The following is a 17,878-nucleotide window of genomic DNA, read 5'->3' as shown; positions in this document are numbered from 1 at the left end:
CCGCTTCTCCTCATTAGGGTCGCGGGGGTATGCTGGAGCCTATCCTAGCTGACTTCGGGCGACAGGCGGGGTACACCCTGGACTGGTCGCCAGCCAATCGCAGAGACAATGACATGATCAGTTGTTACTCAGTTTACGTGAGGTTTTTGTGATTCCCAGCAGAAGTTCATTACATAATCAGTTTATATGGTTTTTATTATATTGACCATACACTTTCAAGTGTCAGAGCATACACACAGACAATCTGAGCATTCCTTGGGCCTCTGTGAGCGCCATCAGCCGTGCACACAGTAGTATCACACGTGTCAAAAACCGGTGGGGTGCACCCTGGACTGGTAGTCCAACTTCCATTCTGTCCTATTTTGTATATGAGTGGGTTAAAAAGGACAGCATAATGTAGCTTTCTTTGTTAACTTCAGACAAAACAAGCCATGGTACTATTTCGTCCAATTAATGATTCCGTACTCGCTTGTTGTTGCCTGTCACTGATGGAGTTTGTCTTGGTTATCTGCAAGGATTTCCCTGACATTTGCATCTTTCCACGCATCGTGTTTTGCTTTTGCTAACGACATGTGTGGATCTTGGCCTGGTGGCAACAGAGTTGTATTGCAAAATGGTACAGAATAAATTATCTTGTTATTTTATTTACAGTTCATGGTGAATTTTATTTTGTGTGCTGCATAGATTTGCTGTGTGCTGAGGACGCTGGAGCAGTGCATGATTGTGCAGGCGCTCAGCTTAGTAGGAACATGGCTTATGATGGTGTTATTTTGTCTTCAGCCCGTTCTAGTACAGTAATTAGTTGTCATGGACCGGTTACCAGTTTCAAGGTATACCACGGTATGAAAAGGTATGAAAACAGTCGGTCATACCGTCCTACGGTATGAGAGAAAGTGGAAGTCAGTGTGACCACTATGTGGAAATACTTTGTCATGTCCTGTGTTATTCCACGCAGTTGGAACTGGGCTTCGATGTACCGAAACCACAGGCATGAGCTCTGTTGTCAAAAGTCGACAACTTAACTGTCGCGGCATAGCTAGCAGTGACTTTAGCTACCTCATTAGCATCAAGCAACACCAGTTTGACAAGACGTGTGCCCTCATAGAGTTTTGCATCCTGTACCGTGTGGATTTAGTGTGTATTTCACATGGCTTTACACAATCAAACTAATCTGTAAGAACATAACACTATTTAAGTACACTTTCGATATGTTGACGTCAATATCATCACCTAATAAGTTGCAAGTGTCATCGTTTAATGGCTTGTAGTGTAAACAAACACGTATTGACACTACATGTTGCACTCACGTCGAGGGTCACCAAATGTGAGATGTGATTCAGAACGAGACAGCAGCCGAGGGAGCATAAGTGGTATAAACCGTTTACTCTCTACTGAAAAACAAGCAACAACTACTTGGCAACAGTTGGTAAGAACAATCACATGACCCGGAAACAGAGATGACGCAATCAAATTAGTAAAAACTTAGCAAATACACAATCCAACAATTCCAAAACCATTGTGGACAAGTTGTGACCTGCACATTAACGCGCTATGAAAATGACGTAACATTACAATTTTTTAAAATTATTATGTACAGTATGTTGTGACATTTTTTAAGCCACTGATTGAGCCAGTGATTGCATTTATTTGCATTTTGCTTATTAAAAAAAAAAATTAAATATAAAAGAAAATATTTAAGGTCTTGTGACATGAGTCGCAGGATTAGCCATCGTAGACTGCATTAAGAACTGCATTGTATTTATTATTTATTTTTAAATAATTCAGTTATTTTTGTTTAAATACATATGTTACACTTCCATCTATTATGTTGTTTAAAAATGACGGTTCAACAGAGAAGTTTTTTTCTCTTTTCAGTAAAGATATTTCAAAATAACACATTTTAGAGCTTGTAATTTATAATACTGTGAAATCGTGATATTTTTGCCCAAGGATCATACCTTCACAATCTCAGACCGGCCCATGCTTACTAATCAGTCACATGTTAACCAGTTACTAGTTACTGCATAATTAAAAAGGAAATTTTATTTTTTTTTGGCCAGTTTTAATCCAGTTCATTGCGACAATATAAAAATTTGCCATTACAATCCTCTTCAATCTTTTTTTATATTATATTTCTTTGCCACGGCTACACTTCCTCAAAACACTGTTGGACAAATGACCGATTGTGAAGATGCAATTTAATTACATAATGACAACCAAGGCATATTTTGCTTGTTGTTCTGCATTAAAACTGTACTCTGAGCCGTTCGGCTGTTGTAGTCGTTACCGTCGATACTATCTGCTTTTTTGATTTTACTGTTGAACTCGGTGGCATCGGTGCACCTCTGAGCAGGAAAATGGAAAGACTGAACACCTCAGCATTGCGTAACAAGCTCTAACCCCAGAGAGGGAGAGAGGAGGTGGGCTTCGGCATACCGTTGTGCCTTAAAGTTTCCAAGAACAGAGGGAGGATTTTCCTGCAGTGTGTTGGAGAAACCTCCTGTTACTTTTCCTGAAGGGAACGTGTGAAAGTAAAGCTACATTGATTGGATGAATGAAGAGTTGCAATATGTGAAATTACTGTAGTTTCTTTTGGGGGGTTTTGCAAGGGCTATCTTTAGCTGTATATTACAATTGTAAATAATAATGCTTGAGTGGTTGCAGTATAAACCAGGTCAGGGTCTTCAGGGATCACTCTCTCCTCCGCTTCTTCTGCTACTGTTTCTGTGGTCAGACAGCCCAATGCTGTGTGTATGTGTGTCTGGTAGACCACTCAGTGTGACTACTTTTACGGACGCACAGAAATTGCATCCTCCTCACCGTGAGACTGTTTCCAGTTTCGGTGTGCGAGACAGACTGAGGCATGCAGTTTGAAAAAAAATCCTTAAAATTACAATCCTCGCTGCATCCTTTCAACATATCCTTTTTCCCCACCTATTCATTAAGATTCACAAGGACTAATAATTGTTATTTCATAGCGATTAGGGATTGGGCAGGATTTATTGCTCAAACTCTGGTAGTGATGGAGTTATTAAGGTCTCTTGCAAACATGGATGGACAGCTTGACAATTAAATAATGGTTCAATTATAGCTAATATAGGTTCAAGCTGACCTCAGTGTACCCAACTGTCAGCGCTACTTGTCAAGTCTTTGTGGGTGGGTGGGCCTGATCGTAACTAGTGACATATGGACAAACTCACATTCAGGCCTATTCATATTTGTAAAAAGCCATACTTTTCACAATGTTTCTTCTATCCAACACTGGAATGGCGCCAGCACTTAAAGTTTACCATATAAACTCAAATACAGGACCATCTAGAATATAGTTTGTAGTCAATATTCATTGTTATGGTAATTATTCTGCTGTTGTTTTGATATTATTTGACATGTAGAAAATGCCCAATCAGCTTCCTTCATTTTACCATACCGAGGGCTGTCACGATAACAAATTTTGCTGGATGATAATTGTCCCACATATTATTGCTGATAAACAATATTATTGTCAACATTATTTTGAGATTCATTGTTTCATTAATGTAATGGTAATATATGGCATAATAATGTGAGTACACCTTATCAAGAGCAACTTTAATTTGTCAAGATTATTTAACATTGTCAGATCAGATTGTGTTTTATAGACAACAGGCACGAAGAAAGTATTTAACACTGTTTCCCCTGTTTATTCAATATGTTTGTAGTATATTTTCACATGGCTATGGCTTCAAATCACTGTGGTCTGTGCATCATGACCCTTGAAGTAACTGCACTGTCGCTGATACCCCTTTCAGGAGAATCACCCATTAGTGTTTGCTTGCTTATTACTCCTCACGACACTCACTTGTGTGTGCACTCGCTAGCACCCCACCTCCCCCCACTTGGACAAAGAGACTGAATGATTGACAAGAGTGTTCACGTACTCCGTTCATTCTGCTATAGAACCAACGTGCCCAGGTGTTGAGACAGATACACAGAGTGAACTCTCTTCTCATCCAGACTGTTCGGTAGAGAGAGAGAGGACGAAAACAAACAAGCATACACATGTTAATATATGGAGACCGGCAAAATAATCAAGTTCGTTTTTATTTATTGTGCATTTATTTATTGTAATTGATTTAATTTGGTGATTATTGTGACTGGCCTTACCATGGTATACACATTTTTTTTAAAGCATTTTTCTGTTTTAGTCATCTCATCCACCTCCTCCACCACTGCAATTATCCTCTTTACTGCAGTGATTCTTTCCTGCTTGTAGCATGACCACCCACTCTTCACATTTGCGAGGTTAGAGGACTGTTTTTCTCTTCTTTGCCACGACAAACGTCATCTTCATCTTCTCATCCTATTTGTTTGTATCACTATTCCTACAGAGACAGTTAGCAAATGAATCCTGGCCCTCCATATGGAAGTGAATAGACACATGCACACACAAACAAAACAGTGGCATGGGAATAGCATATGGTGACAGATGGATATAAACCAACACATTTTATGTTACGCACAGAAGGGAACAGGCTTTAGACACCCTCATATAATAATGAAACTCTATAAAGACAAAAGCAAACCTATTTTTTGGTGATTCCCCCCATCCAATTTTCTTGGTGCGAATGATCTCCCCTATGCTTCTTCCTCCCTTCTCCCCAACTGTTTGCGTTCCACAGATTTGTGATAAACGTCCCTCTCCTTCCTCACATTCCGACTCCCCTCACTTTAAATTTTCTCCTCAGATGAACTACTTTCTGTAGACATCTCGTCGTCATGCTCTGCACCATGACTAAGGTTCGCTGTACAATACTGGCCCCAGATTGTAGTTGTCTCCTGTGGGAGAACACTTGCAGTGCTAGACAGCTGGACTCTCAATGAATGACATAATTGGAATCTTGAGCATTTACTGGTATGGCGAAAAGCTGAGGGAAGTTTTACAAATCTTTTCAATTAAACGCAGTCTAGTTCCAATTGTGTCTTTCCGACTTTGGAGACACATGGCTATATCTGAACCAGAGTGTAATGACTTTTTGCAGGTGTACTCTTCAGCTAGTTGGTCACGTAGCCTCCCTCGTTTGACACTTTGCCAGCATGTATTCCCTGTGTGTTGTAGTAGGTGAACAAGGCCGCCAGGCAGGCGTGAGGAAGGGAGGAGGAAGTGTTTTGTTTAGCTGTCGAACAATGCTGTGAATGTAAGCCCCATGTTCCGCCTTGACTTTTAACAGGGGCAAAGGTGAAGGACGTGTGGCGTCATTTTTCACTCTTGACTCATATGGGATGCCAGTGAGTGTGTGCATGTTTGCATGTTTTTAAACGGACCTATCCTGATCATTTCAAGGGCTTTTAAAGTGGTATTGGATCCCAGTAGGGCATTGCATTGAAGTTTCATTGAATAAAATACTCCATAAATGTCAAACTGTGTAAAAGGTAAATCTGCATTCTTCTCCTCTTGACCGACATGCTTGGATTCCACAGCCTTCTCCCTGACTACGCCTATTGGTCAGGGGTCGATGGTCGGCTCCAGCCACCAGTCAAGATTTGAGACATGCCCCCCTCAGTTATGTGCTAATAGTTATCAGCAAGCACTAAAGAAAAAATGGATATTGGATATTTTATATACATAAGTCAGAAAAGTTGAAAACGTAGGATAGGGCCCCTTGAGGTAAATTTTGTAAAGTCTGTTTCTACTTTGTTGTATACTTAAGTGTATTAAAATAATGACAGAATTGTAATACAGATCTGACAGCTATTTGTTTATACTGTATATGAAAAGGGGTTTATACTGTAAGCATTTCCACTGATAGTAAAGACCAAAAAACATTATGTACGTATATATTTAAAGACAGAGCATTGTGTTATTAATTATTAGCATCAACATTCCAGCCTTTTGTCTTATATTGTGCCTTTTTGCCCTATTTTTCTCATTTTTGCTGGGTTGATTACTACCCTTTTTGAGGGATATGAAATGTAAGATGTAAACTAGATTTAGAATCTGGAGGGTTTTTGTTTTTTTTTTAAGTACAACCTCAAGATTTGGGTAGTGTTTTGGCACAACTACAATATGTTCACTGGGCCCCAAACAATTGTTTTTAATAACTGCAGGTCATTGCATGCTGCTGGGCAGTAGTTGTCCTCAAGGAAAGATGGATGTTCAACATCACCTTCTCAGATTACACAAGTCTTTTTGGGTGGGACTCTTTGGCTTGATAGATATGCACTAGAAAAATGTAGCTATTGACACAACAATGTACATGTCTTAACATTTTACAGCTTAGATCCTCTGGTTGGATAACATTTAACTGACCTCTATCAGGTTGTATTCCACATTCTGTGTACAGGAGTAATGATAATGAGGTAAACAAAGGCTTCTCTAATATTGTCTTGTTTGTCAGGTTCTTTTGAAAAGAGACAGACATTTCCCTGAGCAATGTCAAAACCGCTCCAAGTATGGAAGCTTTTTTGTTGAGGATGGGACCACATTAATTTTAAGCAATAGAATCTAAGTAAGACTTAAACAATAAATACAATAGAAAATGTTTTGGACCAGTGTTACTTCAAATCAATCCACCATCCAAGCCCAGCCCAGGAACTAGTTTCTGATTCGGCCCGTGTCAGCCTGTCATGTCCCTGTAGCGCTGGCAGGGGAATAATTGAACAAATGGACCATAGAATGGCTGTATTTCACCCTGGAGCTGGCTTTGCATGATCGTCTACTGGAGTTATTAACCTCAAACCCTTTGTTTGTGGTTTAATATTATTAACAAAAAGGATCAAAGCATGCTGGTGGATGAACACTGAGAGGGCCCTATGAAATCCGTTTTATTTTTTCCCCAAATTCTGTTTTTCCGTTTTTCATTTTTTTCATTTTTTTTTTTTACCTTTTGCACTTATTTTACCAGCATATAGTGTGTGCTTTTTGAGTTAGTGAATAAAATGTCCATTCATGAAATAAAAAAAATTATTGATGCAATACATCATTGGCCAATTTTGCACAGTAATTCAGAAATGGATGTAGCCTGGCTAACTTTTCTAATGGGATGTCACCTTCTACACACATTGTTACAAAATCTTCAACCAACTGTAACACCTGTGCTTGTGATTAAGGAAGATGTAGTCACAGATGTTATTCTAATCGTGTTATTAATGTAAGCTATTTTTATGTCATCCTTACCATGGTTGCAATCCGCCATTAAACCACAAGGGGAAGAAGACGACACCCTTATTTTGTTTACACAATTAGACAAGATGCGGCAGTGCTCTGATTTTGAAAGCAGAAAGCGTCTTGTGTGTGTTGAGAATGTCCATTGACAATGAAGAGGAGCTGGTTGCAAGAATAAACGTGCCCTCTTGTCTTTTTAACTCAGAACCTGCACGTCATTAGCGAGAATTGTAAAACGCTCGCTTACATTAAAGCGGTAAAACGCAACACGGTGTAAACACTCATCCAGCCTGAGTCGCACACCCACAGCCGCACGAGCATGCTCTGCTAAACTAAGCTAATCCCGCTTGCGCCCTTTCACACTCCGTAAAAGAAGAGTTTCCAAGTTTTTTCTGAGCCATTTTGATATGTTTAGTTTGGAATGGGGCGGGTTGGCGTTTGCGATGAGATTCTGCCACAATTGAGCCGTCCATCGAGGAAATACTTCCTCACACGAACTTTCCTTCTTCTCACGTTTCATTCACTTATGTCACTGCGAGATACAATTTTTATTGGCCGATTTCGCAATTCCGTTCTGGAAATTCCGGAAATCATCTTCACTGAACACACCACCAGTTTCCCCCTCCCATTCGTTGTTCATTTAGCATTGCTCTGCCATCATATGTGGAAAACCACGATCTACATCAATTACCTGATCTATCAATCTGTAACTTCCTTATGGAGCACCCTGTGGGCTTTAAAAGCTTTTAATCCAAGTTTTACTGTTTTACCCCCCTTTTTTGTGTGAATAGACTGACTCAGAGCAGCTAGGGCAAATGCTGACTCCCTTGAGAAATCAGGTGACACTGCCCCTTGTTTTTTTCTGTTTACGAATTCACATTGTGACCAGAGCAAAGTCTAACCTTCAGTCAAACCTTTTGTATTCAGAGAGACGGAGACGCAATAGTCCCTCCCGTTGCACTAATGGCCGCCCTTTGTTGTCAGAGGCACCGTGCACGTTTTCCAATGCATTAGAGCCAAGGGATGATTTGGTATACAGTACAATGGTTAATAAGTATTATATTCAATGAGACATTTAAGGCCCTATAAGTTGCTCAGCATTAGGGGTGTCATGAGACACCCAACTCAAGAGAGAAGACGACACACACAATTGGGTCCACGAGAAAGAGAGGGGCGAGATGTTAACATTAATTTTAAGAATAAAAAAAATGAAAAAATATAACTGGACAAACAAAGATTTTTATTTAATCAAGACACAAAGCAATGCAGGTGTGTTTTTGAAATGTTTATTGTCCCAAAAGGTTACTCTAAACCAGGGGTCACCAACGTTTTTCTTGTGAGAGCTACTTTTACAAAATGAAAATGGCCAAGAGCTGCTCATTTTTGTAACATTTATTTTCAGAGCTTATTTTAAACCCAAACAAAGCGAATATGCTTGTTTTACCAGAACATTAACAAAATGCTGGCATCCACAACTCACATTTTGTATTTCAGAATGCATTTCTTTCTACTGTTCTTTCATTATTAACTGAACACCCGAATGAAAAGCAGGTTTGCGGGCACCTCGTGTGGCCGTGGGGGGCTACCTGGTGCCCGCAGGCACCACGTTGGTGACCCCTGCTCTAAACAATATTATTGCCAACCTTTTTTGAGACCAAATAAGCCACTGTTATGATAATACATAATAATATATCATAATAATGCAATATTTCCTTTAATTTGCCATCTCTCTCTCTGTCTTTCTCTCTCTCTCTCATTTTGCACTGTTTCATTTGTATTTACTTTGCCGACCAAATGTCTCAGTGCGTGTTGACTGTGGCTCTGCTTCTCAATGTGTATTTTTTTTCCGGAATGTCCCAATCAGATATCGGGCAAATAGCAAAAAAAAAAAAAAAAAAACAATATCAGATTATATCGGCCTGCATCTCACATCTCTGATGTTGGCACTCCGATACAAGCAGCAGATTGCAAACTCCGCCCCAGCATGTCTATACAGCATTGATCGGATAGAGCCCATGTGACCGCAACAACAGTGTTTGCTTGTGTGCTAACAAAGTAGCAAGGAACAGGAGTAAGTCAGCCATGTGGCAGTAAATAGATGTTGCAGCTGAATACAAAACTTGTCATGTGCAAGTTTCCCGTGGCGGCAAAGAACTGGGCTAGTATAATACGACAGACTCATCGCCCATATGAAGCAGCACCACACGGGAAACTCCCATGGGACGGCAAAAAGTTATTAGCTACAGTATAACAAAAAAGAGCGAGCCCTGGTCAGGGGTGACTAACGTCTGGTTTAAACGTTTAATTGAGCACCTCGAACCTTGCCACTACACTGTGGTTAATTCTATACCCAAAATGCATAAATAAGCAAATGGAAGAGTTTTTCCTCATACCTACTTTTGCGGACTATTGTTCTCTGAGCAATATCACTTGCTCAAGCCTTTTCTAGCATTCCACACTACAAAATAAATCATAAAATTATGTATGATTCATGCTTTTCCAACATTACAGACTACAAAATAAAAACTACATGTATGTATGATTGGTGTTGATATAGCATCAATGCATGTGGCCTTTGATTTTGCGAGCATCTTTTTCCCTCCCAATTTCTATTATGTTACCTGGCATTGCGCCTCACCTCTTTTGCTGTGTGTATGCTAGTTGCCCTGACTAACTCACAGAGAAAAATTGACTGTATGATTGACAAGCGGTCTCACTCTATTCACTGTTGTTCTATGAAGTGTCAGAGTTCATTTTCATTTATAGTGTGATTAATTTATTTATTATTGTGACACAGTTTTTTTTTTTCCTGAATGAGAAATCTTGTCACATTTTAATCTGGTGTGATCTTATATATAGGTACTACATGTACGTGTATACATACAGTATATATCCTATCCATCTTTCTATATCATTAGGGTTGCGGGGGCATGCTGGAGCTGGATCCCAGCTGACTTCGGGCGACAGGCGGTACACCCTGGACTGGTGGCCAGCCAATTGCAGGGCACATATAGACAACCGTTAACACTCACATTCATACCTATGGACAATTTAGAGTCGCCAATTAACCTCACCTGCATATTTTTGGAATGTGGGAGGAAACCCACGCAGCATCCAAAGTCCACACAGAAATGCCCAAGGGAGAATTGAACCCAGGTCTTCCCGATGTCCAGGCTGTTCCTGTATTGGCCAGCATGCTAACCACTACAGTATACCATACAGTATACAGTATATGCGTAATATGAGTTTGTTGGTAGTAGTAATATCATTTTTATTATTGTTTTTTTTCATTAATTATCCTTGTTTAATATAATAATAGGTAATGATTATTGTTATTTACCTTTGAAGAGGAGTGGTCGAGCATACGTCGTTGGTAGTAGTGGTGGAGGAGAAGGAGATATTGGAAAAAAGGGACAAATCGTCGTCATCGGTACACTCTTCTAAAAGAGGTAGTGTTCTATGGGTGGTGTAGAATTAAGCAGGCTTATTAACTCTTCATAAACTTTAATCACACGCTCTGTCCGGGTTGTATCATACAACTGTTAGCCTTTCTCTCTCCTCGTCCTCGAGCAACCTCCTGTTGATCCCATTAGCAGTGTCACAGTGTCCTCTACTGGTCAAGCATGTAGCAGTATAAATATGGTGTTATAAGACAAAATACATGAAAATATAGACCACTCGGCTTGTGTTCGTATCTGCGAATGTTCGCAAGTCGGATGTTCGTAAGTTGGGGACCTAGTGTATTGGGGACCTAGTGTAATACAGCAGGGGTTGTCCCGACTCGGGCTGCAACTAACGATTATTTTAATAATCGATTAATCAGGCGATTATTTTTCTGATTAATCGATGAATCGGATTTTAAAAAACTCATTTTTAATTTTCGCTTCTTAGCAGCAATCCCTTTAAGAATGCATGAATGCACTTTTTCCCTCTGCAAAATCCTAGCAAAGAGGGCGAGGAAAAGGAAGCAGAGAAGTATAAACAATCAACTGACAAACATCACAAACGCTCAACTGCAAATCAACGAGTCACTGGCAGACTGCTACATGTGCATCTACTGTATCTATCTATCTTATGTATCAGCAGTCATTTTAACTGTATTTCAAAATTCATTAGTTTTCACATTTTAACCTCCAGTTCTACTGCTAAAACGGAATGGTGAGGGGCGGCGGCGAAACAGGTGTCCCAAACAGGTGTCCCACATCTGGCTTCTGTGGTTTAAGTGGACTAGACTTGCCATCGAAACTTAAAAAAAGAAATAATAAATTGTCAGCCTTGGAACAGGTATGGAAAGGCACGAGAAGCCTCGCTGATTTGACTTTCGTAAAGATATTGTTTCCTTGACTGATGTTTCATGGACCAGGATGTGGTTGCATCCACCCGGAGGCTTTTTGGTCATTAATCTTTTTCCATGATAGCATCTGAGTGACTGCCAGAAGAATGCTCACATGACAGCAATTCAGCACTGCTCAACACCTGCAGTAATCTCTCGTTTATTATAGATATAAATAAGATAAGATAGACTAACATGTTAGCATTGACAGCGTACTTCCTGATGGTTGTTGTCTCATCAATGTAACATTACTGACACCTTGAGACCAGTGTAGAATACTACTCTACTGCTGCTGTTTGTGGTTAAGGGGAGACTCACAATGTACTTCAATCGCATTATTAACAAGCAGAGAATACACGCAGTGAACATTCACACAGGAGCTGCTGTCGGCCACTCTCTACACTGCTAACCTGCAACTCTTGCTAGCTGACGTCACACACATAAGTTCCCAGACCTTGCTTCTTATAGGCGCGCACAAGTCAGATACTGTATTAGACTTCATATCACATCTTTTGATTGGCTTATATTTGTATTTTTTGTTCATTTAGCTATTTTTATGCTTGGAAAAAAAATAATTTGGGCCAAGAATACATACAATTTGTTTAAATATGCTTTTTTTTTTGAACTAATAGACCATATTCCGACCAGTCCAGGGTGTACCCCGCCTGTCGCCCGAAGTCAGCTGGGATAGGCTCCAGCATGCCCCCACGACCCTAATGAGGATGAAGCGGTATAGAAAATGGATGGATGGATGGATGGATAGACCATATTCAACCACGAAACAGCAACCATTTATTAATTCATTATTTTTTGAAAAACTGTGAGTGAGGGAGCAAAGTTGAAACTGCAATATAGAGAGGGAGTTAATTTAGCCATTTTTATGCTTGAAGGCAAAAAAATGTACAATTTGCTTAAATATGCAGATTTTTTTTAAACTAGTAAAGGGCCATATTCCACCACAAACCAGCTTGTTTTATTAATATATTTTTGAAAAACAGTAGGAGTGAAGCCGCAAAATTCAAACCACAATTTGGCAAGGTACAACTGTCTTATAAAAGTTGTTGCTGTACATATCAAAGTCAAAGTCTTACGGGCATTCATTCAGGCTGAAAACACAAGATCCTGCATAGTGCATCAGTCCATTTCAGACTTGCACTGTACATTCAGTACATTCATACAGATTAGGTAAGTGTACATGAAAGAAGTTGTCTGAGGTTTTATTAATATAAGAAGATATTTAAAAAATGGTTACACATTTCATGATGTTCGTATTTTGCTTGTAGTGATGAAGTCGAGCCTTGCTTCCTTTTTGCTACTTCTGCCTTTTGCCACTCACTTTTTAACAACACAAAATGCCTTCTGAGGTGGAAGCTTCCTGGTTTTAGGTATGAAAAATCCATCAATTCATCTATAATTCAGACCCATGGCTTAATGGCTTTACCTCGCTCATAACAGTCAGGGTCTGTTCTCTAACCTGTTGGCTGGCTTTTAAGGTTCAGCTAAATACAAAAACATTCTACCAAGTGATGGACCATGAATCTGTACTGCTATACAAACTGTACACTGGCTACTCTAAATCATATACAAGTTTAATTTCTATAGTGTTGCACCTTGAGAAAGGTATGCTGTACTAAAAAATGCTAGTTGAAATGTAGGGATGTACTCTGTCGTGAGATACTGAAGGCAAAGTGTTTCAGCAGCACATTTTGAGGTTGTGTTGGATGACAATAGAAGCAGCTTTCGCTCTGTGGTGATTGTGGCTGAAACGTTGGGGCAGTGTGCAGCTTAATCTCGTAATCCTCATTAGCCTAGTAGTGTAGCGTACCAAATGTCTCTGCACACACACATAAACCAACTATTTAGTTTTTGCTCTTACTCCCCCCTTTGTACAATATGTGGCTAATTTTCGGTTTAGACTCTCCAACTACATTCAATAGCCAGATCAAGTTAGCTGCAAGTGCCCGACGCATCAGTGTTTCTGATTAGTTGATATCACATATGGGTACCTAATAGATGGTGGAAAGTCAGTCACTGCCGGTTAAGGAAGGAATTTGCTCTGAAAGTTACAAACGATGCAACTTAAAACCATGATGTGGACCCATTTAAACATAAGTTGTCCTTTTTGTCGTTCTATAAATGTCACGCCAAGACTCAAGGCCCCTGTCTGCCAACAACATGGTGTCTGCTTGTCCCACAGGAAGCAGTCCTGGCGGCCTCTTGACTTGGCGTGCACCCATACTGTTGGCTTTGGCAGTGTAATTCTCCTGACAAGCTGATGGTTAGCGTTTGCCCGGCCCGGCCCGGCCCAGCCGGTGTAATTTGATTTGTGACGAGACGTGTTCACATGTGTCCCACATCCGTTCCAGTGTGATTCTGTCTTGGGTTTTTTTTGTTTTTTTTGGCTGTGTCATTACGGTCATTGTCAAGGTCACATTAGAGCAATGTAATGATAGGTTTCCTTCCCAACTTAGATTTTTTTTTAACACATGATGTGTGCCTCTCATCCATCCTACATGTGTTTGTAAACCTTTATATGTTTCCACCGTAATGCTGTTGTTGTTCTCTTTAAATTGTCAAATTAAAGCAAGCAGTAATTTGGGCTGTCGAGTTGATTAAAATATTTTATCAGGATTCAGCGTATTTTGTCCATAGGTAACTCATAACTCATTGCTTTTAATTGTAGATGAAAAAAGGTTTTTATCTATATTGAGTAGGGATGTAAATCTCTTTGTGGTAAACGATTCGATACGCAACTACAATGATAACTGCATAAAATTTTATCAAAAGGGATATCAATTTTGGAAATATGGGCCATTATTTTATTCAAGAATAATATACAGTTAGAAATCCCCCAGTTGAATGTTTAATGCGAGTGGCGATTTGTACCACTTTGTTCGACGCTCCTTGAACGCACCTTCCCCCGATGTCACACGGTGCACAGATAAATAGATACTTTATTCATCTCCAAGAGAAATTCACACATATGGACTACAGTGTGTTTCTCATCATATTTGCTCCCAAATGCTGATACAATGTAGGAAGGTGGGATTTGGTGACCTTATTAAGTGATAATGTGCATATTTGTGGTACACAACCTCTCTGAAAAACAAGACCAGGCTCGTACAGGTCGATAGTGGGTCTGTATTCATTTTGTGCTTTTAATTTGATGTTGTTCCTGTCATAGTTTTACACAATACATAAAAAATAAAAAAAATTAAGTCGCTATAATGTATGTAAAGTACATTTTTATTGATGTGTTGATGACTAGCTAGTGCTCTGCTAATGCTAGTGCTGTTAGCGCTTCAGTCATGGTCACATTGACAGAAGCCCCCCGCATAGCTGGCCTGCCGTTAACTAGCAGCTCGTACCCAAATTTTAGCTCGCAGTTCCAAGCAAAAAATAAGCTGAGAGATGGCTCGCATCTAAAAAAAAACAAAAACAAAAACAAACACTCGTTAGTTGGGAAACTCGTATGCCAACGTACCACTGTCGAAATGACAATAAAAAAATACCGGCAATACTTCAGTTCCTTTCTTTGTTTGTTTACTTCAGTTCCTTCTCGCTTCTCTCGACAACGACGTAGTCCATGACAATTCCAATCACAGCGACGGTAGATACAGATTAAATTGGTCTTGTTGCTAGAGCCATCTGCTAGGGTTTTGAAGCTAAATTTACCAATCAAAATACCTCTTTCTTTCTTTCTTTCTTAACTGTGGGCCATACTCCAACATGGCAGGTGCGGTAATGTGCCTCAAAGATGGTTGCCACTCGACTCTTGCCACCCGCAGGAAGAAGAAAACGCAACACTACCATGCAGACGTGTCCAATCGTGGCAGAATCTCATCACAAACACTACTTAACATGTCGAAACCACGGCGGAAAACCTTGGAAACTCCTCTGTTAAGGAGCGTGAATGGAAGCTAGGGGGTTTGCTTACAAACAATATTGTTGGTCATGCCGTGTAATAAAAACATAAATAACCTAAATTCAGCAATACTTCGGTTTGCTATTTTCATAACCACATTCAGTTCCACAAATTCATGTTTGTAACAAACGCTAGTTAGTATATTTTAAAAAAAGGATTGGTACAGCATCGGTTTGGCAGGACTATAAAAAAATTGAATTGGATCGGAACCCAAAAAAATGTGGATTGGGACATCCCTTGACATTACCTCTCCTGAAAGTCAGTGCATTGTCCAAGATACTGTTATATTGTGTGTTGGCCTAGAGTGCTCATGGTCCTCCACATATTTGACTAAGCAGAATCAACAGTGTAATTTCCTACCTAATACACGTGAGAGTTGTGTGATACTGTACTGTGGCACAAAGTAGCAGTGCTGTAACGTTGGTGGCCTGAATCGGCTGTACATAATTCCTGGATTCCATTTAGCCTTGAACTGAAACTAGCCAACTCGGCATATAATTACATCGTTTGCCCTACCATTTAATTAGGAGTAGTTTTGTATAATTTCCCCCTTTTAAGCGTCTTACCTATCTTAAAGCAACTGTAAATCTGTGCATACAATGATTTGTTGTACTTATATGCAGGTATACTGTTCCTTTGAATAAATGTTTTCTTATTTGCTCTTTTCTTGTAGTTCTGTGTGCAAAGAACCTGGCAAAGAAAGACTTCTTCCGTAAGTATAAAGCCTTTTTTATGTGTTACTATTCTTGTCCCATGCCCCTTGTGTATGTTCTTGTCAGTAGTGCCTGGGGGACATACTTGAGGATACGTTTAACATATACATACAGTGGTGTGAAAAAGTGTTTGCCCCCTTCCTGATGTCTTTTTTTTTTTCACCTTTGTCACACCTAAATGTTTCAGATCATCAAATGTAAATATTAGTCAATGACAATACAACTGAATTAAACTTTTTATTATTAAGGGAGAAAAGAAATCCAAACCTACACGGCCCTGTGTGGAAAAGCGATTCCCCCCAAACCGAATATGGTAGGGCCACCTTTAGCAGCAACAACTGCAATCAAGTGTTTGCAATAACTTGCAATGAGTCTCTTACAATGCTGTAGAGGAATTTTGGCCCACTCATCTTTGCAGAATATTTGTAATTCAACCATATTGGAGGGTTTTTGAGCATGAACTGCCTTTTTAAGGTCATGCCACAGCATCACAATAGGATTCAGGTCAGCACTTTCACTAGGCCACTCCAAAGTCTTCATTTTGTTTTTCTTCAGCCACTGAGAGATGGTGTGTTTTGGATCATTGGTAGACAGCATAATTCATGGTTCCATTTATCACAGCAAGTCTTCCAGGTCCTGAAGCAGCAAAACAGCCCCAGACCATCACACGACCGCCACCATATCTTACTGTTGTTGTGATGTTCTTTTTCTGAATACTTTTTTGCCAGATGTAGTGGGATGCACACCTTCCAAATAGTTCAACTTTTGTCTCGTCAGACCACATAGCATTTTCCCAAAGGTCTTGAGGGTCATCAAGATGTTTTCTGGCAAAATTGAGATGAGCCTTAATTTTCTTTTTGTTCAGCAGTGTTTTTGTCTTGGAACTCTGCTTTCTTATGGTGGAGTCATGAACACTAAGGCAAGTGAGGGCTGCAGTTCTTTGGATGTTGTTTTGGGGTCTTGGGGTGTTTTGGGGTCTGACCTCTTGGATGAGTCATCGCTGCGCTCTTGGAGTAATTTTAGTTGGCTGGCCACTCCTGGGAAGGTTCACCACTGTTCCATGTTATCGCCATTTGTAGATAATGGCTCTTGCTGTGGTTCACTGGAGTCCCAAAGCTTTAGAAATGGCTTTGTAACCTTTTCAAGACTGATTGATCTCAATTACTTTCTTTCTGGGAGGGGGAACGAAGAGACAATCACTTTTTCACACAGGGTCAAGTAGGTTTGGATTTTTTTTCTTCCTTAATAATAAGAAGTTTAATTTAAAAACTGCATTTTGTGTTAAGTTGTGTTGTCATTGACTAATATTACATTTTTTGATGATATGAAAAATTTAAATGTAACAAACATGCAAAAAATAAGAAATCAGGAAGGGGGCAAACACTTTTTCACACCACTGCATGTACGCATACATACTGTATATAACAAGTATCATTAGTTCTGTTTCAGTTTATACTTTGTGTAAGTACATAAATGAGTTTTAAGTCAAAGGTTTTGAAAAAGAACTATTTTGACATATTTACATGTGCTGGTCAAATTTTCAGTGTGATTAACAAGTGCCTCGCCGTTTCTTTAGTTTTGTTACGTACACGTAAACAGTAATAGGAAAAAAAAATATATTGTGCACTCTATTACAATTTATGATGGTCTGGCTTTTTCAGGAGAATGACCCATATATACACCAGCAGCAGAACCAATGTTGTGATAGCGGTAAGGAGCAAACTGCTCAGCCAGCATCAATACTGTTGATGAGTTCAGTAGAGTAG

The 17,878-nt window shown here is 39.7% G+C and overlaps 1 protein-coding gene across 1 annotated transcript in view; it reads left to right on the top strand.

Annotated features, from left to right (window-relative positions):
• LOC129182523 (E3 ubiquitin-protein ligase SMURF2-like) overlaps positions 1-17,878 on the top strand; it is a 66,355-nt gene that overhangs the window by 6,879 nt on the left and 41,598 nt on the right. The window contains exon 2 of the mRNA XM_054778766.1: positions 16,073-16,111. Within this exon, the coding sequence (XP_054634741.1) occupies positions 16,073-16,111 (39 nt within the window). The remainder of the gene's footprint in view (positions 1-16,072; positions 16,112-17,878) is intronic.

The sequence above is a fragment of the Dunckerocampus dactyliophorus genome, chromosome 6 (assembly GCF_027744805.1).
Source record: "Dunckerocampus dactyliophorus isolate RoL2022-P2 chromosome 6, RoL_Ddac_1.1, whole genome shotgun sequence".
Classification (NCBI taxonomy): domain Eukaryota; kingdom Metazoa; phylum Chordata; class Actinopteri; order Syngnathiformes; family Syngnathidae; genus Dunckerocampus; species Dunckerocampus dactyliophorus.
The sequence above is the reverse complement of the archived record's forward strand: the minus strand, read 5'-3'. Positions and strand labels throughout refer to the sequence as shown.